Raw genomic sequence first — 26,585 nt, forward strand, 5'->3', positions numbered from 1 at the left:
TGGTTTGCAAATTTAAATACTTTTAACAGGCTTTTGTTCTTGTTTTGTTGATTTCTTCAATCCTAAGCCTATTAGACAAATTGGTACATCATAACTCATAAAAGCCTTAAGGTCCACCGGTTTAATTACATTGAAAATTTTGGGTTAAGTGGGCTCCATGTTTCCACAGAACTTTGATTGGTAATGGAGACCACGTCTCTGCAACATGGTACCAACCAAATCATAATGTCGTGATTACATTCCATATTCTTAACAAAGTCTTCCTTAGTCTTTAGACCCTCTTGACTGGTTCTAAAGCACACAGCTCATACAATGCCTATTTAGTATTTTTTCGCATTCGTTTTCAGACAGCTCTTAAAAGGTCTCTCTAGCTTAATGTCAACCATCTTAACCACCATAATGTTCCTCTGTCCATTTTCAAGAAATTAAAAAACCACTTTTTCTCTGATTTCTTGATCGTCGCCATGAACGATCTAATCTCAAGCTCATTCAAGAGATACACAGACTTGAACCATCAAGTCCAACTCGATGACATCGAATCTCAAAACGCGTCTCTCGATTCAGGAAACCTCGATGAGTTCTTCGGATATGTCGAGAGTGTTAAAGAAGACATGAAAGCTGTCGATGAGATTCACAAGCGTCTCCAAGACGCTAACGAAGAGTCCAAGACCGTACATGACTCCAAGGCTGTTAAAAAGCTTCGTGCTCGTATGGATTCGAGTGTTACAGAGGTCTTGAAACGTGTCAAGATGATAAAGTCAAAGCTTGTGGCTTTGGAGAAATCAAATGCCGCGCAGAGGAAAGTTTCTGGCTGTGGTCCTGGATCGTCTGCTGATCGGACCAGAACATCGGTCGTTAGTGGATTGGGGAAGAAGCTTAAAGACATGATGGATGATTTTCAGAGACTACGTACCAAAATGGCTTCTGAGTATAAAGAAACAGTCGAGAGACGGTAAGTTTTATATGATCTTACTTCTCTTTCTTTCATTTGGGTAGTACTCTGAATAAACAAAGATCAAATCCTTAATGATTGAACAAAGATCAAATCTTTCGAACTAGGAGATGGTAAATTTTTGTGTGTTTCGGTTGAATCTTTTAAGGTACTTCACTGTAACGGGGCAAAAAGCAGATGAAGAGACGGTCGAGAAGCTAATATCAAGCGGAGAGAGCGAACGGTTTCTCCAAAAAGCAATACAAGAGCAAGGTCGTGGACAGATCATGGACACATTATCAGAGATTCAAGAACGACACGACACGGTTAAGGAGATAGAACGGAGCCTGTTAGAGCTGCACCAAGTGTTCCTCGACATGGCTGCTCTTGTGGAAGCTCAAGGGAATATGCTCAATGACATCGAATCAAATGTCTCAAAGGCGAGCTCTTTCGTCATGAGAGGGACTGATCAATTGCAAGGAGCTAAAGTACTTCAGAAGAACTCGAGGAAGTGGACTTGTATTGCCATTATCCTCGCTATCGTACTTGTTATTCTGATTCTTTTCCCTATCCTCTTTACAACTGTACTTAAACCTTGATTTCAAAAGGAAACATATTGTTTTCTTCAAACTCTTTTTTGTTAGAGCCCTTTCAATTCCTTGTATTGAATCCAGTGCTGAAGCAAGAGTTCAATTTTGAAGCTCTATCAATATATTCTTGCTATTGTAATTGCTTTATATCGAAAAAAAATTTGGCGACCTGGATCGTTTTGTATGACCTATGAGTAGAACTAAAACACAATGAATGTACAATTTTGTTTAGCTTGATACATTACCTCTCTCATGTACATTGTTTTCTTCTGAACTCATCAGATAAAAGTGTATGAACAAGCTCCTTTAATCTCTCAGCACCAGGGCCTGGTTTCAAAACCGTGTCATCACCCCGAACAGAGCAAGGATCAGCGCCGTTATCCGAGCTACCAATGCACCAAGCTCCTGATGAAAACCGGTGAGTGCGGCCTAAGAGCTCTCTATCGATCTTGTCTAATACAGGATCGTTCTTGTGGAACTTTCGAGCAAAAGAGGCATTGCTTTTGACCATGTTGTCGAAATCCTTCATTGATAGAGAATTCGGGTGTTGCTTTGGAGGATAGTCCCAAGCAATGTAGTGCAGGTCATGCCCTATCGCTGTGCTCTTGAACTCTTCGGTGTTGCATATGAGTGTGTGGAAATATCCTTCTGGTGAGGATACAAAGTTGGCGTAGTACATTAAGATTGTCCTTGGGAAATTATCCCATCCCAAGATTGAGTATTCAAGAAAGGACCGGCTCAGAACTACCCACGCTGAGCCTGCAAGATTAAAGACAAGACACATAAATAAATAAACCATCTCTCTCATTCATCCATAAGACCTGTTTATGTAATGTAGAGTAGCTAACCTGTGAACAGCTTGAAAGATGTAGGAATTGAACGGTGTTGAGTAGTCCAAGCAATTTCAGTTTTCTTCGACAGATATAAGCCAGGATCAACAATGATTGATTTGGCCCTCTGGTTCCTACAAAAAAAACCATGAGAAGCAAATCTTACGTCTCTGTATCAGTGATCTTTATTTAGTAAGTTACTATATCAGTTTCTACTTACAGTTTCCACCCGGTAAGCTTCATATGTTCAATGAAATTGACACTCCGAGACAAATTTGAGAAGACATACAACAAATCTGCAAGAAAAAAACACCAATACTAATATATCAAAGACCAAAACAGCATAATCACTAATTCAGGAGGATAAAGGCATTTGAGTTAACTAACTAACCATCTTGTGTAACCAGAGGATAATCCGAGGCACTAAGGTTGATGAACCAATCCCAATCCAAGCTATCTTTAAGCAAAATCGCCACAGCCTGAAGCGTACAAGCAATCATCGTAGGGCCTTTATAAGTAACAAGATTAGACTGAGACATAACACGAACGTTCTCCACTTCACGAAAAGTCACATCACTCTTCACAGACATTGCAAGCTCAAGCCTTTCCTTAGGCGGAGCTTCAAGATCCAAATGCAGAACATACTGATTTCTCGGATGATACACAGCTTGTAAAGTCCTCATCATCCTATGACTATCACCTTTCGTACCCGAGATCAGATAAGCTAACCTAGGAACCTCTGAAGAATTCGAATCATCATCCCTCGTCGGATTCAAAGACTTTCTAAAATGTGATTCTACAAAGTAATCATTTGATTCTTCAGAGACGTTATCAAAAGACAATGACGGCTCCTCTTCCAGAAAAGAACTGTCGAACTGACCATAAAGAACAGACATTAAGAGAGTAACCGACAAAACCAAGCTTGCTAGAAACGGGAACATCCATTTCCTATCTCTGAATACCCTAAACCCTGAATGTAAACTAAAGTGTCTCTTCACCCTTGTTAATGGGTCTCTGATCCAAATCAGCTTCCTATACACTTTCTTCATTCCCCCTCCAGAAGTCTAACTTGATTCAGACAAAGGAGAATCAAATCCAAAGTCTTAATCTTTAGTACAAATAAAGACACTAAAGAGTTGATAGAAATTACCAGAATTTTCGGAAACCGGACCCAATAGAGATATTGCAGCAAAGTTTTCAGGATTTGGGCAACTCACAACGAAAGTGACAAAACCAGAATAGCTAATTAATAGAAGACGAAAGTTGATAAGAACACCAACAACCAATGCACCAACCGAATAAAAAGAAAAGCTTTTTTACTACTACTGTTTATTGCTTTTGGCATGGCAGCGATAAAAAAGCTTGTTTAGTCTTAAGCTGAGGTCAGATCTAATGACTTTAAAACCGGAGTTTCAAGAACAGAACAATCAACTATGCTTAAAGTTTAAGTCTTTGTGGATCCTTTTAATAAAAAACATAACAAGACAAAGTCCTTTGGACTAAGACAGATGATGCTGCAGATCAAATTAGAGAGTTGTAAGGTTTTTTTTTGCAGACAAAAGACAGAAAAGGAGAAAGATTTCAATTTCTTCGAAAAAAGAAATTGATTAATGGTTAGATTCGGAACTGTCGGAAGAGAGAAAATGAGAAACCGAAGCGTTGGTAACAGAGACGAAGAATCAAAAAAGTGATTAATTTTAAAATTCAGTGTTTTCCGTAGAGAGATGAATGATGGAGTAGCTTATTTTGTTGGCAATATCAATCTGATTATTCTATTAATTATCATGTCTTTTTTTTTTTATCGCTTTTAATTATGGGATTAGCTTAATCTTGAATCTTTAATGTAATTAATCAGAAAGCGCGTGACCGTACACTCGCTTGAAACTATCGCCGTGTTTAGTAGCTGGACCGGTGGAATTGTTTGACGATAGCACAAGCGCACGACCGCACACGAGAGTGGACAAAGTTAAAAGAGAATCTTGAACAAGTACTGAATCTTTTTCACTTTAAAAGTCTTCAAAACTGAATATATTTGCTAAGTATAAAAATTCTTCAAAACGTTTATAGAAACTTTGAATAAAAAGTCATATACCAAAGTTGGAACTGTGGAACTTGGAAATCATGTTAATCTTGACCTTGGTCAGAAGACAGTCCAGCATTAAACCCCTGAGATATGTTTTGCCTATAAGACTGAAAGTTACATCATTTGTTCGTTGATTGAGCTAAGGCCATGGTGTTTCTGCCTATTGCATTGGGAGAAGCGGGGTGAATCAATTTATGGGGAGGCTCAAGTGTTGTTGCTGGTTGAACTAGCTCGGATTTACAGCAAACGTTCATGGCTGACTTGGTCTTATTGACAACATCTGAACACTCATGAATTGTTGCTGCCGGTAGTACATCATTGAAGCTAGACTTGGGGGTATACAGGGAAATAATTGCCCATTTGAATCTTCTGATTGGTTTCAGGTTTCATGGACTTACTGCAATTCACCTAAATAACAAGGCTAAACCACAATCTTAAGACTCATTAGAGGATAGTAGATATCTTTATAACTGTATTACAATAACTAAATATAATCATTGGAGACTGAAACAGAGTCAAGCTCCTAGTTTACTTAAATAACAGAGTAAACCACAGTTGAGACAAGTAGCCTCACGTCATCTTTTTCAAGTAGAACATCATCTTTGATGATTCAAAGACCTTATGTAATGTGATTCTACAAAAGTAATCATTTGATTCTTCTTACCTTAAAGCTGTAACATTTATCTAAGGACAACTGATCGACACTACATAAGAAGAAGTGAACATCAATTGTCTCTGAAACTTGTTTCTGCACCCTCCCTCTTGTGTCTTTGATCCAAACCAGCTTTCTATGCATTTTCCACATTCTCTAAAACCCTATTACCATTGTATCAGATAAGTGCAAAAAAATTTCAGAAAGAAGATTCAAATTTGTCTTTATAACACCTAACCGACATTATAGTTGCTAAGAGATTGGCCAAAACCAATTTGAGGGTTGACAGAATTTCGAAAACTCAAGAGTCTCCAAACCTGAAAAGGTGAGACCAAATAGAGTTTTTTGCTGCAAGCCTGTAGGATAAACTAGAAGTGTAGGATAAACTAGAAGAGCATAAGAGTTTTAAAAGGGAACCACACACATTAGACAACGAACGAACATCAAAGCCTGCAACAACAGAGGTTTGATCATCAGAAATTAGAGGAAAAAAAAAATTTGGACCATTTCTCGATTTGTGCGTGTCATCCTTGCGCAGGGGCCATGCTAATCTTCTCTGTATCGTTCCAATTTTATCGGAGACAATCATATACTCGTCTCTAACCTTATTTAAGCACAGCTCTCTCTCTTCACCTAAGAGACAATTTTCTATCTCTGCACCTGAGTGAATCTAATCCCTTCATTGTTTTGAAAATTTGGTTTATGGATATGGAGAAGACTCAGGATTCTACTGAATTGCAAAGACGCATTGAATGAGAAGTTCAGTTCTCAGTCACAACAACAACAACGGGAAACTCAAGCAAAGACATAAAAAAGAGTCACAGATATGAGCTTTAAGTTGATTCTGCAGCAAAAAGAAAGAAAGGCTTTTTTTGTGTGTTCCCGGTTGCTTGTGAATTGGCTCTAGAGGAGAAGAAAATTTAATGTGCGTGCTTTCAATTGGTGGGGAGATTTAGTTTTCAGCCTTGTAATCTTTGTAAAGTTCCTTCTACTGTAACAGACTCATTTAGTTCACCAATGGATTGTGGAGAGACGTTCAGTTTCTCTCAGTCACAACAACAAAGGGGAACTAAAAGCAAAGACATAAAAAGAGTCACAACCTTAGGATATGAGCTTTAGATGTGAAAACTACATAATTACCATTTACCAATTAGTGAGGTTCAATAAACCAGACTATAGGACAAAGTAGAAGATCATAAGAGAACAAACACATCAAAGCCTGCAACAACAGAGATCTATCTATGGTCTCATCATTAGAGGAAAAAAAAAATTTGGACCATTTCTCGATTTGTGCGTGTCATCCTTGCGCAGGGGCCATGCTAATCTTCTCTGTATCGTTCCAATTTTATCGGATGTCCCCGAAGGGACAATCATATACTCGTCTCTAACCTTATTTAAGCACAGCTCTCTCTCTTCACCTAAACGATGTGGGATTTTTGATATAGTTAACAGCTTTAATGGGCCTTTTGTGATTCTTTTCAGGCCCATCAACATTGCTTTCTGAGGTGCACGATCCGTCGGATGACGTACACGTAGCAATATCAACGGGGAAGAATAGTACTCAAATTTTGGCTGTGACTTTACCGAAATTAACAATTTTATCAGAGACGTTAACAGTAAAAAGAAATCCCCAAATTCAAAACCATCAAATCCCTAAATCAACAAAACCCAGACTGTGTAAGCGTAGAACATAACCGATCCTTCTCTCAGCTCTCTCTCTCTCTCAGATTTTTTGAAACCATCAAATCTCTCTCTCTCGTGGCTTTGTCAGCTCTGTTTTTTTTTTCCTTCTCACAAATCCTTCGATATCTCTCTGAGTTCTCAATTCGATATAACACAAAACAGGGCATTGTAAAAAAGATAATCTTTATGAATACTAGATTGAGCTTTCACTGAAAAGGATTGAAATTGGCTCCCTTTTTCTTATTTTGGAGATGAGAAACGAATTGCTAAACTACACGATTGAGAAGAGTATAGCTTTCTTCATCTGCAATTTTCATTTTGTTTTCCACACTTTTGATTAGATCTTTGACTACACAGTTGATCAACGTTTCTGAGTCCTAGGGAGATTACACAAAATGGGGCATTCTAAAAAAGACAACTTTTTCAGACTAGTAGAGTGAACTTTTTAGTATCATAACAATGGTATCACTCTTTGCTTGTTCGAGACTTTTTCAATACTAAACCAATCTGAGAGAGTTTTTGGTAGAAAAGAAAAACTTGGAAAACATGTCAAACTGTCAAGAATCGTTTTACCTAGGCTGCTGCTGCTGATCTCCACCTTGTTCAGAAGACGCAGGACCGTCAACCTCCTGAGACTGATGCTGATCTAGTTCAGAAGATGCCGGACCGTCAACCTCCTGAGACTGCTGCTGATCTCCACCTTGTTCAGAAGCTGCAGGACCGTCAACCTCCTCAGACAGCGTTGGCTGTTGCGCTTGATTATGAAGTTGCACCATACGATGCACCTCAGCCAGTGGTGCTCTCACATATACAGCATCTATGTACACGACAGTGCGTTGTTGTGGGTTGAAATGGTTCCGAACTATAACAAATGTTCTTCGCTGTCCATCTGGTGTCATTGTAGTAAACACTTCGTCACTTCTGAATTGCGCCAATCTCAGGTTCTGCCGGTTAGCCTCTGGATGTTGATATGGGTGCAGATATGGGAGCATTACTGGATCCTGTCTTGGCCTCATTCCCCTACTGATCAATCTTTGTTCAATTACATAGCCACTATCCCTCGCAGCCAGCACTGGAGACATGATTGGCCTCATTGGCAATGGGCTGTCCAGCTGTTTAAATACATGCCATGGCATAAAATTCTGAATCCCCATGGAATCCTGTTGATATGTGATCTGAACCCTCCATGTTTCAGGTGCAGGCCCTGGATTAAACATCTGAGTTTGCATTGGGACTACATTGGGAATCTGGTTAGCCATCGGATGCTGCTGATATGTGTTCTGTAGTCCCCGTGGTGCAGGTGCAAGCCATGGCTTAAACATCTGAGGTTGCATTGGGACTACATTTGGAATCTGGTTAGCCATCGGATGCTGTTGATATGTGTTCTGTGGTCCCAATGGTGCAGGTACAAGCCCTGGATTAAACATCTGAGGAGGTTGCATTGGGACTACATTTGGAATCTGGTTAGCCATCGGATGCTGATGATATGTGTTCTGTGGTCCCCATGGTGCAGGTGCATGCCCTGGATTAAACATCTGAGTTTGCATTGGGACTAGATTGGGAAACTGGTTAGCCATCGGATGCTGCTGCATACCAAGAGGTTGCCTGAAATTGTTCTGATAACTTGCATCCAATGCTGATCCACGGTTTGGTCTTTTGTGTTGCTGCTGTGGGTTCATCGTTTGACCAATCCTAGCAATCTGATCAACCCTTGGATTCTGATGTGAAGGCTGAGTAACAAGACTACTGAATCCAACATTTTCTCGAGGAGGATTCATCAGTGGAGAGGTATCATAGACAGAACGATGAGGCTGAGTACCTAATCCAACAATTACTTCAGGAGGCTGAGTAACAAGACTACTGGTTTCTTCATCGCTCTGCATTTGTAACCAAGATTCCACATTTAAGCATCTATCTTACATACTTGCATATCAAGTAAACTCGAAATATTATCTACGCAATTCGTATTTACCTTGGACTCATATTCTTCGTCATCACCATCACTGCGATCATCTTCTTCAGCTACCATTGTTGTCACGCCAGTTTCACTACTTTCACCGTTTCTTGAAGAAGGAGAAGAATCTGTTTTCATGCTGGATTCAGAGTTTTCCACTTGTGATTCCTGAGCGAGAGCACCATCATCATAAAGCTCCGGATTCGAGCCTTCTTGAAGATTCATATCTTCCATCTTGGGATCATCACCATCATTGCGATCGTCTTCTTTATCTACCATCTCTGTCTCGCCAGTTTCACAACCGTCACGGTTTCTTGAAGAAGAAGCATCTGTTTTATTGCTGGCTTCAGTAATGGCGGAACAAGAAGCAGGCGCAGCAGAGACAACTTGCGTAAAATCTTCAGACTCTTGCACTCTTTCTTCTCGAAGATTCAAATCTTCCATCATGGGATTACCTTGATCGATAAACTCAGACATGTCGCAAGAGAAACAGAGGAATTAGCGAAGATAGTAAAATGAAAAGAATTTAACAAAGCATTTTAGTATTTAAAGCCCGACTCCTCTCTCTCCACTTGCGTTTCCAACTCTACGTGTGTAAAAGTACAATTACATTAAACCGGAATCGTTTGGTTCGGTTAAGTCCGGTTTGTTGGACCTCACTTTAATTGGTAAATTATAAAGTTTTCAAACGAAATGAATTACAAAGCTTCAAAGCTTCAAAGCATTACAAACACAGAGAGCTAAGTTTTACATTTTTTAAAGTACAAACAAATTCAAAGAATCTTGTAAACACACCATGTCTACAATAGAAGGAACATTTCAAAGAACAAAGATTACAAAGCTGAAAACTAAAAATCTCCCCAGCAAGTGAAAGCAAGCACTTTAATCTTCTTCTCCAACTCACAAGCAACCGGGAAACACAAAAAGCCTTTCTTTCCTTTTGCTCAGAATCAACTTAAAAGCTCATATCCTAAGGTTGTGACTCTTTTTATGTCTTTGCTTTTAGTTTCTCTTTGTTGTTGTTGTGACTGAAAACTGAACTTCCCCATCACTGCTTCTTAGCAATTCAGTAGATTCCTGAGTCTGCTCCATATCCATAAGAGGCTAGCTAGTAGTTGTCCTGATAAATGGAGTTAGTTTTTTTTGGGATCCTGAAGACTGAAAATGTGAAACTACAAGAACCAAGCTCTTTGGGTTTAAGCAGGTTTACCTAAGACAAGAACACTCTGATTCTGTCAATTCAAATGCAAGAAGTTAATGGCTCTCATGTCAATTTACACCATAAACGTGTATCTTCACCCTCGCTAAAGGGTCTCTAATTTACACCAGCTTCCTGTAAACTTTCCTCATTTCCTAAAACCAAAATTTCAAAACAATGAAGGGGTTAAATTCACTCAGGTGCAGAAATAAAGTCTTCATCTTTAAACACTGTTAAGAGATCAACCAAAACCATTTCACAAGGGTTTACAAGATTACCAAAGTTTCAGAAACGTTAAGAGTCTTCAAAAACCAAAAAGGAAATGGACCCAACAGTAAACCACAGTCTGAGTCTGAGACAAGTACGCTCAGGTCATCAATTTCAACTAGAACATTGGAAAACTTCCTTGGATGATTCAAAGACCTTATGGAATGTGATTCTACAACGTAACCATTTGATATCTTCTGAGCTTTAAAGCTCTTACATTTAGCTAACGCAATTGATCCACACCACATAAGAAACATCCAGTAAAATTGCCAAAACTTTCTAGAAACGGTGAACATCAATTGTCTCAGTAAACCTAAACACTAAACATGTCTCTTCAACCTCCCTCTTGTGTCTTTGATCCAAACCAGCTTTCTATTCATTTACCTCATTCCCTACAAGGCTAAAACCCTATTCCCATCCAAACGAATAAAACTGATTCAGACAGGTGCATAAAATTTCAGAAAACAGATGTTAACCAGCACTAAAGTCTTGATCTTTTTGGTACACATAAACACAGGACATTGCTAAAAGGGGTTAATATCTTGCCAATATACCTCTAATCATTTTTTAACTCTAAACACTTGTGTCCCTGATCCAGACCAGTTTTCTAGTTCATTTTCCACATGACCACATTCCTTAAAACTCTATTCACATCCAATGAGAAATTGACTCAGACAGGTGCAGAAAATTTATGAAAAGAGAAAAAATTGTATCTTTAACACCTAACCAGTATTAAAGTCTTGATAATGTTTGTACACACAACACAGGACATTGCTAAGAGATTGACTAAAACCAATTCAAAGGGGTCGAGAGGACTACCAGAATTGCAGAAACTCATAGCCTTCAGAACCTGAAAAGGAAATGGACACAATAGAGAAGCATTGGGGAAAATTCAACCAAAATTTCATGCTTGAAACTCCCAATAGCTAAGTAGAATAGAAGATAAAAGCTAATAAGAGAATAAAAAACCATTTCACCAACCGCAACAACACGTGTTTACTCGTAAACTGAATCAAATGGTGAATTGAGGACGAAGACTCATTATTCGTTAATAAAAAACTTGAAGTGGAGAAGTCCTTCAAAAACAATCAATTGTGTATAAGAGTTTTAAGCTTTAACTAGAACAGAGATGGGAACAAAACCGTTTAACAACGAACATTAGAACTGAAACAGCAAAAATTGGGAACTCTAAGGTTTCAAAATCGAGCTGTAAAATTAACAGAGATCTATCTAGGGTTTGATCATCAGAAATTAGAGGTAAAAAAAAATTTGGACCATTTCTCGATTTGTGCGTGTCATCCTTGCGCAGGGGCCATGCTAATCTTCTCTGTATCGTTCCAATTTTATCGGATGTCCCCGAAGGGACAACCATATACTCGACTCTAACCATTTATAAACTTTGCTTCTTTTCTTGTTCTAAGCGATGTGGGAGTTTTTGATACAGTTAACAGCTTAAATGGGCCTTTTCTGATTCTTTTTAGGCCCATCAACATTGCTTTCTGAGGTTCACGAACCGTGGGATGGCGTACACGTAACAATATCAACGGAGAAGAACATAACTCAAATTTTGGCTGTGGTTTAGCGAAATTAACAGTTTCATACTTTTATCAGAAACGTTAACAGTAGTGTATAATTGTAAATAACGTCGTCGTCAGACGTCAGGTACTTTATATAAGTTTAAGACTTATTAGAGCATGTTTATAGGTGGATTTGAGTAAGGGGAGTTCATAAATTTTTTATGAATTAATTGTGTACTATTTGGAATATAATAATCCATGATCTCTTACATAAAATTTTCTCATTTATTGGTAGGTTCTTATTTTGGGTGTCTTATTTTTGGAAATATTGTTTTTTAAAATTTTAAAATTTTAGATTTTATAGAATTAGAAAATATTAAGATTTTATAGAATTAGAAAATATTCCATTTTTATTAATTTTCAAACATACAAAACATACTAAAACATTAATACATATTACAACAGAAGTGCAATTTATAAATGGAGAGAATGATTAATTTTAATACTGATTAGGTCCAAATTTTGCCCAAATATTCTCAATTAAATCATTTTGCAAGCATTTATTTTTTTTCTTATCATGAACATCCTTACATACCACCGATAAACATGGTCTTATGGTTTGAACTTTGAAGAAAAAAAACAAAAGACTTTGGGATGTTGCTAAATGTTACTGTTATGGAGAGAGAACTTACAGGTAAATCTAACTAAACACTCAACGTTTATAATTACAGTTTTATCAGAAAAAATCGAAGCTTTTGCAAGAAATGTCTCCAAAATCATGTCAAGAATAAGCTCTACTAAGACTGCTCCTTTGGACCTCTACTAAGTACCACACGCACTGACCCTCTAACCACAAAGTTGAGGCTGCGTCTGCTATTGCGGATACGTTTGGAGATATAGGTTCAGAAAAACTTGAGAAGCAAGAAGATTGAATCAAGATGAGGACAACATTGGTGTAATGGGAAAATGATATTGCTGCCGAATAACTTGACAAAACTCACTCTAAATGAATATTATTCCTGCCCGTTCAATCATATGATTCGACCGGTGAATCTAACCTTATATATTATTGGATAACGATGATGATATTGGACGGCAACGTTTCTTCTTCTAATCTTGTCGGAGTAGGGATGTTAAAAGTGGGTAATAATCCATCGGGTACCTGAAACCTGTTTAAAAGATAGGGTAAAAAGACCTGTTTTTTTTATAAAAAAAAATTGGGTTTAAGTCGGGCGGGTACCCGTATTGATAGAGTCTTATTCGGGTTTACCCTAATAAGACTTTGGGTACCCATGGTTTTTTTTTCTGAACTCCAATATACTAAACGACGGCGTTTCAATTTTTTAATTCTAAAAAATAAAAACATTAAACCATCTCTCTTCTTTCATCGATGCCGCTGTTCATGGCTCTTCTTTGTTGAGGCACAAAGCCACAATTCTCGATGTCAACTTCTTACTTATCCATTCTTACTTTAATTTTCAGATTAAGGTTTTTCCCCAATTCAAATTATAACCCAGAAATCAAAATTAAGTTTTTAGCTTTTTAATTCTCTCTCTTTCTCAAATCGAGAAAGTGGTTTTGGTGTGAGTTGCTTCTCGTTTCATCTAGGATATAGGCTTTTTGATTTATTTTAGTCTTAGGATAAGTCTTCCACTATGTAAACGATTTTATCAAAACGATTTTTATCAAACCAAATCAAAATTTTGTTTTTTGTATAAATCGATACACATGAATAAATCTAGGGATGTTGTGGTAAAACCATTAACCCGTGACTGGTTTCAATTTTATGGTTTCAATTATGTATTTTTCATTAAACCGTAATTTGGTTGGATAAAAATCGGGTACCCACGGGTTACCCATAAAACAAAAAAACCTGTTTGGGTTTACCCACAAGATTTAAAACCTATTTGGGTTTTGTGAATTCAGGCTTTTTCTGGGCAGGCTTTTTTCGGGTTCGGGCCAGGCTGGGTTTTTTTACCCACCACAACATCCCTATGTCGGAGGCACTCACTCTGTTTTTTGTACCAGTACTACTTGTTTCTTGTGCGACAAGTTTTCATTTGTTAACGTTTTCATTTATTGACTTGTATTCATTCTTCTCTTCTGCATTTGAACTGTTCTTGACTATTGACTAAACGATATATCCAACGTTTCATAATCTCTAAGAAACTACACAATATTGGGAATTCTAAAAAAAGAATCTTTAAGACTAGAGTGAACTTTTAGTCTTCAAGTGAAAAGTATTGAAAATTAACTAACTAGCAGTTGCATAATGAAGTCTTAGAAAACAAACTCTTCCTTGTTCCTCCACACTTTTGACTAAACAGTCATCACCACCAATTCAATTACAGTTACTAAAAATCAACCCGAGAGACTTCTAGTGAAAAAGAAAAACTTGAAAACCCATAGAAAATATCGTTTCACATAGGCTGCTACTGATCTTGACCTTGTTCAGAAGGTGGTCTAGCGTTAAACCCTTGAGACTGCCTTGGCTGCTGCGTTTGAGGCACACGTAGCATCATTTGTTGATCCAGATGAGGCCGTGCTTGTCGTGGGTTGTAATAGTTCTGACCTCTACCAAATGATCTTGGCTGTCCTCTAGCTACATTCCTGAACTGCAGCATTCTCGGGTCAACCATGGGATAGTGATATGGGTACATGTACATCTGGTCAGCCTCTGGATGTTGATATGGGTACATCTGGTTAGCCACTGGATGTTGATATGGGTACCTCTGGTTAGCCACTGGATGTTGATATGGGTACCTCTGGTAAGCCTCTGGATGTTGATACGGGTACATCATCTGATCCTGGCTCATTGGCGGAATATATAACTGATTCGGCCTTGGCATCTGGTTAGCAACTGGATGCTGCTCATATGTGTTCTGAAGTCTCCATGATGCTGCCCTGGGAGAGAGTTGACTCTGCATACCAAGAGTTTGGCTGATATTGGTTCGATCGCTTGTAGAAGATGTTGATCCATGGTATGGTCCTCTGAGTTGCTGCTGCGGGTTCATGGTTTCTTCGTCGATCTGTATTTCTCTGTTCTCAGCTTCTTCTCTATGGTCTGAGAGCCCAAGAAATCTATCATAATACCTTTCGATTTCAGGATATCTCTTTTTCAGATCACTTTCATTATCAGATTCCTGCCAAGATTTAAAAACCCAGATTTCACATTTAAGCATCTATCTTCCTACTTACTTGCAAATCAAGTAAACTTAGGAATAGTGTTTTACCTCGGGCGTATCACCATCATTGCGATCCTTTTCTTTATCAACCCTCCTTATCTCGCCAGTTTCACGGTTTCTTGAAGAAGAAGAAGCATCTGTTTCCTTGTTGGATTCATTAATGGCGGAAGAAGAAGCAGAAGCAGAGCCTTTTACTTGTGGTTCTTGAGCGGCACCATCATCACAAAGATCGAGATTTATCTTAGTTGACTCTTCTTGAAGACTCAAATCTCTGTTATCTCCTGGAGTAGATTCGAAACATATATGGGTGACATCATAATCAAGAAAGCCCTTCTCAGAGTTTTTCATATTCTCGGGATCATCGCGTGGTGATCGCTCAGCCATGTCGCAAGAGAAAAATAGTCAGTGAGAGACAGAGGAAGAGAAAGCGAGAGAGAGAGATGAGGGAGAAGAAGAACCAACGAATAAGAGAAATTGAAAGAAATATAAAAAGGCGCCATGGTTTTATACTCAAGAAATTAATACACTAATCACACATAGTCGTATCCAATTTGGTTTACTTCGGTTTATTGGACCTTACTACAACAATATCTTATAAACAACGCCCAAATTTACAGAATCTAGGAAACTATATAAACACAGAGAGAAGGTTCTTTAAACTTTTTAAATAGAAAAAATGTTTGTCAGCTACTTGAATACTTGAAGTATACGCCAACACATAACCATATATACAAACAATATAAATATTTTGTTATCTACGTCAACTATTGTCATCACATAAGGACATTCATAAACAAACATAGGTTATGTGTACAACACCATAAACATCCAACTCCAGTGGTTGGTTGGCCGGAATCCGACATTGACAAGTGTTAACCGGCGTTGACCAGTATTGACCGGCGTTGACCAAAAAAAAATATTAATTTTTCCTAAAAATAATACTTTTTTTGTTTTCATATATTTTTGATAAATAAATAAAAAGATAAATGATTTGTATAATTTACAAAAACAAAATATAACAACAAAAAATTATACAACAAAAAAATACAAGACAAATATATACCAAAAAAATAAATTATATGACAAACAAAATTTGTGGTATATCTAGTAACTAATTTTGTTAATACAGAAAATATACAAAAAATAATCTAATAAAACTATACCACCAAAATTTTATGTGTAGTAGATTTTTTTCATAAAATTATAACAAATATATACCTTTTCCTTTCAAAAATCAGTTTTTATTTTGTATTTTCAAAGGTGGGGATTTTAAATATATATATATATATATATATATACTTATTTATAAGATTATGTCATTTAAAATATATCCAAGACATTGCCAACTATTTCTTTATTTGTAATAAGAAAAATAAAGGAAGAAAATAATGAAAATTCTATTTATTTACATGAAAGACATATATCTAGAAGATAATTAAAAAACAAAATTTGATTTTGTAAAATCAAAGGTTGGTCTTGTAAAATCAAAGAAATAGTTGGCAATGCCTTGGATATATTTCAAATGACATAATCTTATAAATAAGTAAAAGAAGAAAAAAAATATTTAAAATCCCCACCTTTGAAAATACAAAACAAAAAATGATTGTTAAAAGGAAAAAGTATATACAATATTTGTTATAGTTTTATGAAAAAATCTACTACACATAAATTTTGTTGTATAACTTTTTGTTGTTATATTTTGTTTTTGTAAATTATACAAATCATTTATCTTTTTTATTTATTTATCAAAAATACATGAAAAACAATTATTATTTTCAGGAAAAATATATATAATTTTTTTTAATATTTTTCTGGTCAATGCCGGTCAACACTGGTCAATACCGGTTAAAAGTGGTCAATGTCGGTCAACATTGGTCAACACCGGACTCCGGCCAACCAACCACCGGAGTTGAATGTTTATGGTGTTGTACACATAACCTATGTTTGTTTATGGATATTCTTATGTGATGACAATAGTTGACGTAATTAACAAGACATTTATATTGTTTATATGTGGCTATGTGTTGGCGTATATTTCAAGTAGCTGACAAACATTTTTCCTTTTAAATACAAACAACGTATTCAAAGGTTCGATTAAACATACACCATTTTACAGTAGACGACGTTTTGAACTAACAAAGGTTACAAAACAGAGACTAATGCAAGATTCACAAAAACTGAAACTATAGAAGAGAGACTAGGTGATACCCCGTGCTACAACACGGGATTATATATTTTGTTAGTTACTTTTTTGTAATTTGTATTTTTGTAATGTAGTTTTTTATTTTGACTTATTTTCTTTGTTTATGTAGTGTTTATTTATATATTTTGGGGTTATACAGTAAATTGGAAATTCTAATAGAGTAAGTAGTTTGTAGAATGTAGCTTTTCACGGAAACAGACACACCGCAATATTGGATAGTAGTTTTGTAGTAAAATGCATTTGCTTGATAGGTGGCCGGTAATACACAACAAAATCAGCCGTAATAGCTCAATAATTTTGATCAAGCTAGGGATGCAATGGTTAATAACCAATTTTCATTGCATAAGTTGTATAAAACTCTAAATTTCAGAAATGTAAACTGATTGTTGCTGGAAAAAAAAAACAAAAAATTGATTGTTGCTGAATAAAATAACTTATAGTATATAAGAATGTAGTTTGGATATAGGAGAGTATAGCGTAAATCAATAACTTAATTAATGAAATAAATAATCCTTACAATCAAAACATAGTTTGAGCGAACGTATTAGAAAAGTAAAAAAAACAAAAATGATTATAATTAAAATTTTCTGCTTGTGTGTTTCACTTTTTTGGTGTTATGAGCTCTGGTGAATGAGCAGTATTTATAGACTTATAAAGAGATCCTAGGGTTGTAGGAGAGTGATTAGCAATATATGGAATACGCGAGTAATATACCAATGATTAAGAATATGCAATATTGGTTTCTATTTGCTATTAATTATATGATTTCCAGTTTCCATATAATCTAAATCGAAGATGTAATTAAGATATTCTAGTTTCTATAATTTTAAAATATTGAATGTTGTTTGATTTGTTTAATTAGCATTGAAGATCGAGATAATTTTGGGAATAAAGATATGGAAAGATTATCCTGATTTATGCTTTATTTAGGATACTATTATGGTTCTTAGAATCACAAAATATTCTTTTTTAAAGATTACTAGGTAGTAACCCGTGCTACAGCACGGGCCAAAATATTTATTATAACTTGAAATTAATAATACTGTCTCTGTTTTTTCAGATTATTTCGCCGTTTTCAATCATTGTGAAATTAGTATATGTACTTATTTATTACATTTGACTGCAGTGAGCACGATATTGATTCTGACACAGTCTACCTTCCATTCCTTTATTACCACACCTCTGGCCTCTATCCTCTCTTCGGGAGACTCTTCACCCTTTGGTACTGTAACCTACTGTATTAGGTGTAGTCTTATTATTTTGTTTTTATAAATGTGTATATAAAATTATAGTTTATTTAATATATAAAAATTTTGGAATGCAGGTTTTGTAAATATTTATAACGTATATAATGACTGTACTGAATTATTCAGGTTCTCTAATATTATAGGGATATATTATAATAATTATATTATAATTGTAATTAATATAGTAGTAGAAATTGGAATTTAATAAAGATGTGAAATATATTAAATAAACGAAATTCAATATGTCTATATCAGAAAAAACAAAATTGGTGGAGTACATAAATAATAAATTTTGTGAAATTTATTTGATGGGTGAAAATGTAAAAGTAAACCTGCCAAAAAAAATATATATATGATCAAAAATTGTAAACGACGAACAAAGCTATAAAATTTGAAATAATAAAGACAGAGTAAAAATAGAATCTTACGAAGGTATGCATGAATCAGGATCAAATGTTTTGGAAAACCTCTTTGAAGACGACATTTCTTGTTTTCTTTTGAGGTTTTCCTTTTGGGTCAGTAATGAGGATTTTCAATCCTGATTTACTGCTTACACGGGACATAGCTACATATAGCTGGCCATGAGAGAAAACAGGTCTAGGCAAGTATAAACCAACATTTGAGAGGAGCATAGAGTGAAGACAAAAGTAAGGAGCATGAGTAGAAATAATATAAGTTAGACATCTAGGGTTTGTGTGATAATAAATAATAATACACCACAATTAATCTTTTTGGTAGAAATAATATTCTCTGAAATATTCTCGTTGTATAAGTAAATCTTAAGATACAAATAAGCAAAGTAGTTGTTTACAATTAAGGACGAAATCTCGAAGTATAATTAAATCTTAACAACCATATAAGCAAAGTAGTCGTTTCCTATAGAAATGACATAGTAAATATTACTTTGGTAGTATTTTTGTAATTAATTTAAAATTATATAAATTTAATAGTATTCTTTTTATGTAAATTGTATTTAAAAAAGTAAATAAAATATACCAAAAGAACAATATCAAATTGATTTATTGAGATTGAGCTACTTTGTTTGTATTTGGTTAAAAAGAATAATTGTCGGGATTTCTTTGATTTTTTTTTACACATTTTAACCTTTCCCGATTTTTATAAAGAAATCAAAGTGTATTTAACAAATTAAATGGGTGATTTCTACATCACCATAAAAGAAACATAAAAAACAAACATACCAACATAAGGCAATTACAAAAGAAGGAAATACAATTGTTATCATCAAAAGTCATAGTTGTCATCATCAGGATCTCTGTTGAAAGATATTCTAAAAAAATAAGCAAATACAATTGTTAGTAATAAGTATATTATAAAAAAAATTGAAATCTAATTTCATGGCAGTAATAAGATACTTGTTTCTAAAATCATAGACTTTTGTATATGGTGGATCAATTAGAATAGTAGACATTGCAGGAACACTTTCAAGTTCGATTTTCTCACCTACAATTTGAATAAATTATTATGTTTCGTTATTAAGCAATCATGTAAATTGACATCATGGATTCAAAAAATATACCATTTGCAGAATTCTTTTGGCTTCCAGAAACGCAGTACACCTATAATAGGAATTGTGAAGCTTCGAACCCAGTTACGTCTAAAATAGTCAGCATGTTCATTGTAAGCTAGACAATGAATCTCTTCGTCGCTACAAAATAATAGATTTGAGTTACTATCAAATTTAAAACAGTATCTGTATATATTATTTTCTTAAAAACTTGTGTATTTGTAGAATTATTACTTTTCATTAATAAGATAAAAACGTATCACCCTGTCCATCCCATTAAATTGAATAGAAGATTCTTCGTCGAGATACCTAATAGGCTGCACACGGACTATTCGACCCATAATCTCTGCAAGTGATAAGTTTAGAAGGTCAAAAATTAAACCAAAGAATTCCAATACAGTATACAAATCATTATTAATATATAGTAATACCTAAGCATTTGTTTTCTGTCGGCATGATAACCATCAAAAAATGTATCCCATGAAACATAGTCGATGAAATTATTGGTGGTCCTTGGTTCAGTGTATTCAACTCTCGTTTCTTCCTTGAATAGTATGCGAAGAGTAATATAGGGTAAACTGATAAACCTTCTGGTGTTGACCACTTGGAAAGTAGTTATGATTTTCCAAGCATCTTCTTCAAATTGATCAGAGAAATTTTGGATCAAGTGATTTGGAATGGTTGCGAACATTTTATCACCCTGATGAATATAAATATAGAAAACGAAGAAGAAAATGTTAGAACAGAGAGAAATATACATAGATTTGAAAATTACAGTAATTTTTAAAAAGCATAATACTTTTACTTACAAAGATATCACAAACAATCATTTCAATACAGTCATCTTCTTCATCTCTCTTTCGCCATTTACGAAGAATCTTCACACAAATATGACCATAAGAATCCCATGTATACATGTTACGTAGTCGATCAAAGCCGAGATTCATGATATCAGTTAAAGAAGGGAACTAAAATTTTCTTTTTAGGAAAGAAGTTAAATAAGTATGCGCAAGATGAATATCGAGTATTGCAAAGAGGAATTTATATATAGGGTTGAAAATGCCTATTGAGATATTGAGATTAACCTAATTTGATCGTATTTCATTAAAAGCGTAATTATCAGGATTATATTACGTGTATTATGTAAAAAATGTCATTAAAGGTGGGTTGCATGAACGTAAGATTCTTTCTAGCTTACAATGTCATTAGAGATGTGTATACATTGAATGTGTTTTTTCAAATTATACACAAAATCATGTACTGATTGAAACTTACATTGTTACAAAGATCATATTTAACATAATTTTATATATTAAATCAATAGAAGATAGAAATGATAAATCTTAATTATAATTTTAATGAATATAAAAATACCATAAACCATAACCAATGTTGAAATTCAAAATACTCAAAATAGATAATAAAATCAAAGGAAATTACTTCAACAATTGATCTAGTTCCTTAGAAACAGCATCAACATTAAGAGCTTCAGAATTAACCAACTTAGAACAATGTTTTTTGGATGTAGATGATTGGTCATCTCCTTCAATTTCGTTTGATGAACCTCTTTTTGATGATGGTGTGGAAGAGGTTGAAGCATCGATATCAAATGGCTCACCCCCATCAGTAAGCATTAAAGAACCCTATTTACATTAAAATTACAGTTATAAATCAATATGGATCTTTGACTCTATATTTTAGAGATACAAAATAAATCTTGGAAATTGAATTTATATAAGATATTGATACCTGACCACCAGATAGCATTGAGGAAGGATCTACATATGTGTCTGAAGGTACAATCTGGGGGTCAAATTTATTTCCGTCAGAGCACAATGCAGCCACATTGTAAGTAGTGGAGTTCCCCCTAATATGCTTCGACTCGATAGAAAGGAGGAACTCGAATGTCTGGCCTTGTAAAGCTTTAACTTCGAGAGGAATAGAATCAGGATCTTCTAGCTGATTTATATAAGCAAAATAGACCAAGAAAAACTATCTAAGGATTGGACTAAAAACAAATCAAACAGTTAATACATCTATAAACATGCATAATTACCAAATCATATCTATTGTTTAAGAGGTCTAAAGCTTGCATTCCAACCATATCGGCAGCGAAGGTGTTAAATACCATACATTTCATTTCTCCAGTATCGTCTTTGACTTTTAGATAAATCCAGAACCTTAACATTATTTGATGGGAAATCATTTGATTTACTGTTAGTGTTATATAATACTATATAACTAACATATATATTAATTTAGGTGTAAAATTTAAATAAGAAACTTACTTGGGAGAGACATTTGCTGTGTACTCTTTGCAATAATCACAAAAAAACTTTGGTGATGGCTTTTGCTTTTCATCTTCCAACTGAATGTCTTGCTCAACTATAGTCTTTTTATTGCATTTTTTACATGCAATGTAGACCCAAGCATAGTCTCTATCAACTTCAAATACTGTACAAACAGTGCGACACATCCCTACCTATAAAGTTTTTTTTTTTTGAATTATTAAATTTTAAATAATTAAAAGATAAAAGATTGTAATATAATAAGTATACCTCAAAGGCATGTAGGACTTCTTGGATGGTTTTCAGCGGGTATTCTTCTATTTCTTCCTTTTTAGGTTTTCCCCAAAATACTTTCTTTTGCAATGAATCCATGATAGTTAATTGCAAGCCATCATTGGAAAGTCAAAATTCAAGGTGCAAAGGTTATAAAATTTTCTCAACAGACGAAATTAGATATAAAAGTATATGATGGGAAAGAAACTAACAGATGTCTTAGTTCTTCAACTTCAGGGATTACTGGATTGATTATAACTTGTGACCAGTCCCACTGATTTTGAACACTCCAGACATCTGCAAAAATGCTTGGTTAAATAAAATATATAATAATATATAATAATTATTTAATAGACTATAAATAAGTAGGAGGAATGATAAATACGTACCGTTGTAAAAATTGACTTTAGCAAATCTTATTAAGCAGAAAACAATACCATTGGTAGACTCGTGGCAAGCTTTACTTATTATTTGGGAGCAAATACCCCAAAGAGTACACAAAACACGTGTATCCCTGTTTTAAAAAGATGTTGTAAGAAAAGGTTGGTGTAGTTTTGCAATATTTTACAGATGATAGATAAATTGTAAAACAAATGTTAGTCAGAAAAAACTTACTCAGAATTTCTCAGGTGGAAATCGATTTTGGTTGTTGGTTTGTTCGTTGAAGTTATTTCTTTAATTTCACCACAGTCGACAACTTGACCAAAGAAATCTGAGGTAAAACTTTCTTGGTTAGTTTATTAGTAAAAAGTAGGACATATTAATCTTTAATGATAGACGTACCAAATAAAAAACTTTTGTCTTGCTTCCCGGCCAGAACATTTTCATAAGATGCTAATGAAAGAAACATATCATCAGATATGTTATCAGAAGGGTTAACTACTGTTCTCGATGTGAAGACAATCTTCCATTTCAATTCAGATAGCTTGACAGCACCATAAATAGGAGACAAATTAAAAGTTGAAATAAAGATCCAACTCCCTTCTTTGAGTTTCCCTTCAAACGATCTGATTTGATCCCTTCTCACAGTAGCAGCTATCTTATCACCCTACAAAAATAAAAATATAATTCAAAATAAGGAAATAATAGTGATAAATATGCATGATGAGAATGATACTAATGATTTCTACCGCAGCATCTGCTAAAAACATTTCAATGGCTTCTCCGATTTTGACGTTGTAATGCCTCCACAGATGCAAAATCCTTACTTGTATAAGCCAGTTCTGACGATAGGGCCTCAGTGACTTAAGAGGGGAAATGGGGAGAGGTGAGGCTAACATTTTCTTTTGTTAAGCAAATGGTTGTGTATGAAAATATGTGGTCTTTGTACAATGAGTATGTTCTTATAAATATAATTTTTATGATGGTGTAGCGAATATTCACACCGATAATGAAGGAGGTATTGATTTAATGATCCGATAATATCTAAAGGAATAAAGATCTCTATACTGAAAGAGTTAAGGTATATTCAATATTCTGATAGAATATCGGTTACCATATATTGTTAGAATTTAAAGCAAAATCATGGATTTATATGGTAACTATAGTAGTCGGTTTAGATATTTTTGGAATATATTTAAAAGTTCTATATATTGAGGACGCTAAATTAACTACGAAAGCGAGATTTTTTATTAGTACGATATCTAAGAAATATTAATAACGATAGATTTGAGATAATTATGGAATTGATTTAATGGTATTATATGTCGAGCAAGAAAAATTACATAGAATGCGGGATTTTAGAATACTAAGATCTGGTGGTCAAAATTGGTTAGTGATAAATTTGCTTAATTTATCCGTAAATTTGATTAGTTTGTTAATATGGCCGGCAGACCCAATAACTTTGTCTCGTTTGTTAATATGGGCCGGCAGACCCAATATGTATAAGTGAACGAATACTTTTTAACTTAACGGTTATGATGTATATTCTTGAACGGTCAGGATTTAAGTATAAGATCCGAATTCTTAAAGCGGGTCGTATAGGATCCGTGTGTTTATCAGTTTAGAGGGGGTGTGAAATTTCGTCGTTACCCTTTAAAAAAATCGAATATTTGGTCATATCTCCAATGGCATACTCTTGTAATTTCTTACAAAACGAAGGTTTAGTCCATAAACTGTGTTTCAAAATAATAGTAGGGATTTGTTAAGATCGAATCTCGGTAATTAAGGAAATATCTGAATTTTTGGTAATTAAAATTTATGGTTTTCATTTAAATAGCTTAAAAGAAAATGAAATCAGAGTGTTTGCCTATAACGAATAACTCTGTTTGGGATCTTAAATAACTAATCTTGAATGAAATAATCTGGAGTACAAACAGATCCGCGGGTTTTTTTCCTTCTGTTGTCGGATATTTTAGGATCCGCGTCCCGACCCATAATTTTTTAAGTGATCGATCGAGGGCATAATGGTCATTTATCAAAAACGAAACTATAGGTTAATTAGATTAAATTTTGTGATTCTCTAATCATTTTTAATGAAAAACCTACCAAAACCAAGTCATGGTCCATTTTGAATCTAGGCAGTACTTCTGCTTTAATTGTATAGATATACCTTAGGGACTAATGTGTAATTAGTTATTACAAAACCCTTATGCTAAACACTATATATATTGTAATCATTCACATGTATTTTCCTTACATGGTATCAGAGCCATAAGATCCAAAAACCTTAGTTTTTATTTTCTTACTCGCCGCCTCCTCTCTCCCTCTTTTTCTTCTTCGATCTTTCCTTCTTCTTCATATTTCTTTGTCATGGCTGCTTCAACTGCTTCACCAAATGACATCATTGACATATCGGTTCCAACCCAACTTCATAACGTCAACATGTCGAACGTGACTAAACTCACGGCTTCAAACTTCTTGATGTGGGATCGTCATTCGTCAAGTTCGTGCATTATCTCAATGGCACCATCGCTGCTCCGGAACCCACCGTCCTCGTTGATGGTGTCTCCATCGAAAACCCTAAATACGTTCTCTGGCAGAGACAAGATCAACTTCTCTACTCTAGTCTCTTGGGCGCCATCTCCATTTCAAAAGAGTACTAGTATGCCTCTAATCTTTTGAAAGCCTACTTTAGCAAAAGATACGTTGCCTCCAATCTCATTTGGTTTCGGAAAAGGACTTGATCAGAAGTTCGTAGAACCATCACAAGGTGGATGGATGGTTGCAACGAGGGAAAGTGATTGAAACAAATCAGCCAACTCTCTCCAAAGGCATCACCATTTTAACCTCAGAGGACATGTCAGAGTACAAATCTTTTTGACTCTGAAACGTCTCAAGTGATGATGTCTCGTGGAGAAGATGCTGGATCAGGGAGTCTTGTTACTCAGCCTTCACATCAAAATCCAAGGCTTAATCAAACTGTAAGGATTGGTCCAACGACGAAGCCGCACCAGCAACTCAGAGGACCAAACCATGGATCAACATCTTCTACAAGTGATTGGACCAAATGTTCACTCTAGTCTTAGATTCTGCTTTTAGTATTCCCATTTTGTGTGATTTCTTAAAGCCTATGAAACGATGGATAAATAGTTTATTAGTCAAGAGTCAAGAACTATTCAAATGCAGAAGAGAAGTTTGAGTACAAGTCCATAAATGAAAACTTGTCGCACAAGAAACAAATAGTATTGGTACAAAACCAGAGTGAGTGCCTCCGAAAAGATCAGAAGCAGAAACCTTGCCAATGCATCAGTCTTCAAAATCAATATCATCATCGTTATCCAAGCAAATATCAGGTTTTTTACCGGCCGAATCATTTGATTGGACGAGCAGAAATAATGTTCTACCAAAAGCCTTTAGTTACATTTGTAGGGCACAGCCGCACAGTGAGTTTTCTCAAGCTATTCACAACAATATTCTTCTCCCAATGCACCAGTGTCCCCATCACGATCTCAATCTAAACGTTGAGTGTTTTAGTATGGTACGTAGGAGAGGTCCAAGGAGCAGTCTTAGTAGAGCAGCTCTACTAGAGCTTATTCTTGACATGATTTTGGAGACAGTTCTTGCAAACGTTTCGAGTCTTTCTGATATAACAGTAAATCTAAAGGTTGAGTGTTTAAGTTATACTACCCCCATAGGTTCTCGCTAAATCAGATACCAGTAAACTTCAAACCACAAGTCATTAGCTTTAACAAATTTAAAGCTAACGTAACAAAACCAA

At 35.1% G+C, this 26,585-nt stretch overlaps 6 protein-coding genes and 3 non-coding genes across 11 annotated transcripts; 1 reads left to right on the forward strand and 8 right to left on the reverse strand.

Moving 5' to 3' along the window:
• The first annotated feature begins 173 nt into the window (after window positions 1-173).
• On the forward strand, window positions 174-1,705 carry LOC104715213 (syntaxin-123-like). Its single transcript, XM_010432644.3, has 2 exons — window positions 174-952; window positions 1,101-1,705. Exons 1-2 carry the CDS (start codon window positions 465-467, stop codon window positions 1,528-1,530), a joined length of 918 nt encoding a protein of 305 aa, XP_010430946.1. The 5' UTR covers window positions 174-464; the 3' UTR covers window positions 1,531-1,705.
• On the reverse strand, window positions 1,625-4,166 carry LOC104715206 (beta-glucuronosyltransferase GlcAT14B-like). Of its 3 annotated transcripts, none has more exons than XM_010432641.3 (5): window positions 3,502-4,166; window positions 2,743-3,415; window positions 2,572-2,647; window positions 2,370-2,485; window positions 1,625-2,280 (listed from the first exon to the last, which is right to left on the reverse strand). In XM_010432641.3, the coding sequence occupies exons 2-5, from the start codon at window positions 3,398-3,400 to the stop codon at window positions 1,772-1,774; spliced, it is 1,359 nt and encodes a 452-aa protein (XP_010430943.1). In that variant the 5' UTR covers window positions 3,401-3,415; window positions 3,502-4,166; the 3' UTR covers window positions 1,625-1,771. The 3 variants fall into 3 exon arrangements, with proteins under 3 accessions (XP_010430943.1, XP_087321287.1, XP_010430941.1); XM_087465161.1 differs by having other exon boundaries at window positions 2,743-3,419; window positions 3,502-4,089; XM_010432639.3 differs by having other exon boundaries at window positions 2,743-4,160.
• A 1,412-nt stretch (window positions 4,167-5,578) lies between these two features.
• Window positions 5,579-5,683, reverse strand: LOC147948128 (U6 spliceosomal RNA). The gene has a single exon (XR_015586477.1). It is a non-coding gene; the product is annotated as a U6 spliceosomal RNA (small nuclear RNA).
• Window positions 5,684-6,351: 668 nt separating this feature from the next.
• On the reverse strand, window positions 6,352-6,454 carry LOC147948129 (U6 spliceosomal RNA). Its single transcript, XR_015586280.1, has one exon. It is a non-coding gene; the product is annotated as a U6 spliceosomal RNA (small nuclear RNA).
• A 270-nt stretch (window positions 6,455-6,724) lies between these two features.
• Window positions 6,725-9,448, reverse strand: LOC147948130 (uncharacterized). The gene has a single exon (XM_087465171.1). The coding sequence runs from the start codon at window positions 8,650-8,652 to the stop codon at window positions 7,339-7,341; it is 1,314 nt and encodes a 437-aa protein (XP_087321297.1). The 5' UTR covers window positions 8,653-9,448; the 3' UTR covers window positions 6,725-7,338.
• A 2,003-nt stretch (window positions 9,449-11,451) lies between these two features.
• On the reverse strand, window positions 11,452-11,554 carry LOC104715224 (U6 spliceosomal RNA). Its single transcript, XR_755912.3, has one exon. It is a non-coding gene; the product is annotated as a U6 spliceosomal RNA (small nuclear RNA).
• A 2,583-nt stretch (window positions 11,555-14,137) lies between these two features.
• Window positions 14,138-15,274, reverse strand: LOC147948131 (uncharacterized). The gene is made up of 2 exons (XM_087493233.1): window positions 14,959-15,274; window positions 14,138-14,850 (listed from the first exon to the last, which is right to left on the reverse strand). The coding sequence occupies exons 1-2, from the start codon at window positions 15,272-15,274 to the stop codon at window positions 14,138-14,140; spliced, it is 1,029 nt and encodes a 342-aa protein (XP_087349359.1).
• Window positions 15,275-19,582: 4,308 nt separating this feature from the next.
• On the reverse strand, window positions 19,583-20,812 carry LOC147948132 (uncharacterized). Its single transcript, XM_087493238.1, has 6 exons — window positions 20,675-20,812; window positions 20,328-20,565; window positions 20,100-20,211; window positions 19,954-20,006; window positions 19,714-19,801; window positions 19,583-19,628 (listed from the first exon to the last, which is right to left on the reverse strand). The coding sequence occupies exons 1-6, from the start codon at window positions 20,810-20,812 to the stop codon at window positions 19,583-19,585; spliced, it is 675 nt and encodes a 224-aa protein (XP_087349364.1).
• Window positions 20,813-21,301: 489 nt separating this feature from the next.
• On the reverse strand, window positions 21,302-23,706 carry LOC147948133 (uncharacterized). The gene is made up of 6 exons (XM_087493241.1): window positions 23,557-23,706; window positions 23,210-23,474; window positions 22,154-22,319; window positions 21,922-22,045; window positions 21,615-21,824; window positions 21,302-21,508 (listed from the first exon to the last, which is right to left on the reverse strand). The coding sequence occupies exons 1-6, from the start codon at window positions 23,704-23,706 to the stop codon at window positions 21,302-21,304; spliced, it is 1,122 nt and encodes a 373-aa protein (XP_087349367.1).
• Between the last annotated feature and the right edge of the window lie 2,879 nt (window positions 23,707-26,585).

Source organism: Camelina sativa, chromosome 2 (genome assembly GCF_030686135.1).
Source record: "Camelina sativa cultivar CO46 ecotype springtype chromosome 2, ASM3068613v1".
Taxonomy (NCBI): domain Eukaryota; kingdom Viridiplantae; phylum Streptophyta; class Magnoliopsida; order Brassicales; family Brassicaceae; genus Camelina; species Camelina sativa.

What these genes read in the sequence shown, in the direction of transcription:
- LOC104715206 (XM_010432641.3), bottom strand. Translation starts at nt 3,400, where the DNA reads ATGAAGAAAGTGTATAGGAAGCTGATTTGGATCAGAGACCCATTAACA. An exon ending in AAGCTTACCGGGTGGAAACT is followed by an intron (nt 2,486 to 2,571) that starts GTAAGTAGAAAC and finishes TTTTTTTTGTAG; the next exon opens with GAACCAGAGGGCCAAATCAA. An exon ending in ATCTTTCAAGCTGTTCACAG is followed by an intron (nt 2,281 to 2,369) that starts GTTAGCTACTCT and finishes TTAATCTTGCAG; the next exon opens with GCTCAGCGTGGGTAGTTCTG.
- LOC147948131 (XM_087493233.1), bottom strand. Translation starts at nt 15,274, where the DNA reads ATGGCTGAGCGATCACCACGCGATGATCCCGAGAATATGAAAAACTCT. An exon ending in TGATAAAGAAAAGGATCGCA is followed by an intron (nt 14,851 to 14,958) that starts ATGATGGTGATA and finishes TTAAATCTTGGC; the next exon opens with AGGAATCTGATAATGAAAGT.
- LOC147948133 (XM_087493241.1), bottom strand. Translation starts at nt 23,706, where the DNA reads ATGTTAGCCTCACCTCTCCCCATTTCCCCTCTTAAGTCACTGAGGCCC. An exon ending in TGTTTTTAGCAGATGCTGCG is followed by an intron (nt 23,475 to 23,556) that starts GTAGAAATCATT and finishes TTATTTTTGTAG; the next exon opens with GGTGATAAGATAGCTGCTAC. An exon ending in CAATGCTATCTGGTGGTCAG is followed by an intron (nt 21,509 to 21,614) that starts GTATCAATATCT and finishes TAATGTAAATAG; the next exon opens with GGTTCTTTAATGCTTACTGA.
- LOC147948132 (XM_087493238.1), bottom strand. Translation starts at nt 20,812, where the DNA reads ATGAATCTCGGCTTTGATCGACTACGTAACATGTATACATGGGATTCT. An exon ending in TTTTATCTTATTAATGAAAA is followed by an intron (nt 20,007 to 20,099) that starts GTAATAATTCTA and finishes ATTATTTTGTAG; the next exon opens with CGACGAAGAGATTCATTGTC. An exon ending in ACATGCTGACTATTTTAGAC is followed by an intron (nt 19,802 to 19,953) that starts GTAACTGGGTTC and finishes TTCAAATTGTAG; the next exon opens with GTGAGAAAATCGAACTTGAA.
- LOC104715213 (XM_010432644.3), top strand. Translation starts at nt 465, where the DNA reads ATGAACGATCTAATCTCAAGCTCATTCAAGAGATACACAGACTTGAAC. An exon ending in AAAGAAACAGTCGAGAGACG is followed by an intron (nt 953 to 1,100) that starts GTAAGTTTTATA and finishes GAATCTTTTAAG; the next exon opens with GTACTTCACTGTAACGGGGC.
- LOC147948130 (XM_087465171.1), bottom strand. Translation starts at nt 8,652, where the DNA reads ATGCAGAGCGATGAAGAAACCAGTAGTCTTGTTACTCAGCCTCCTGAA.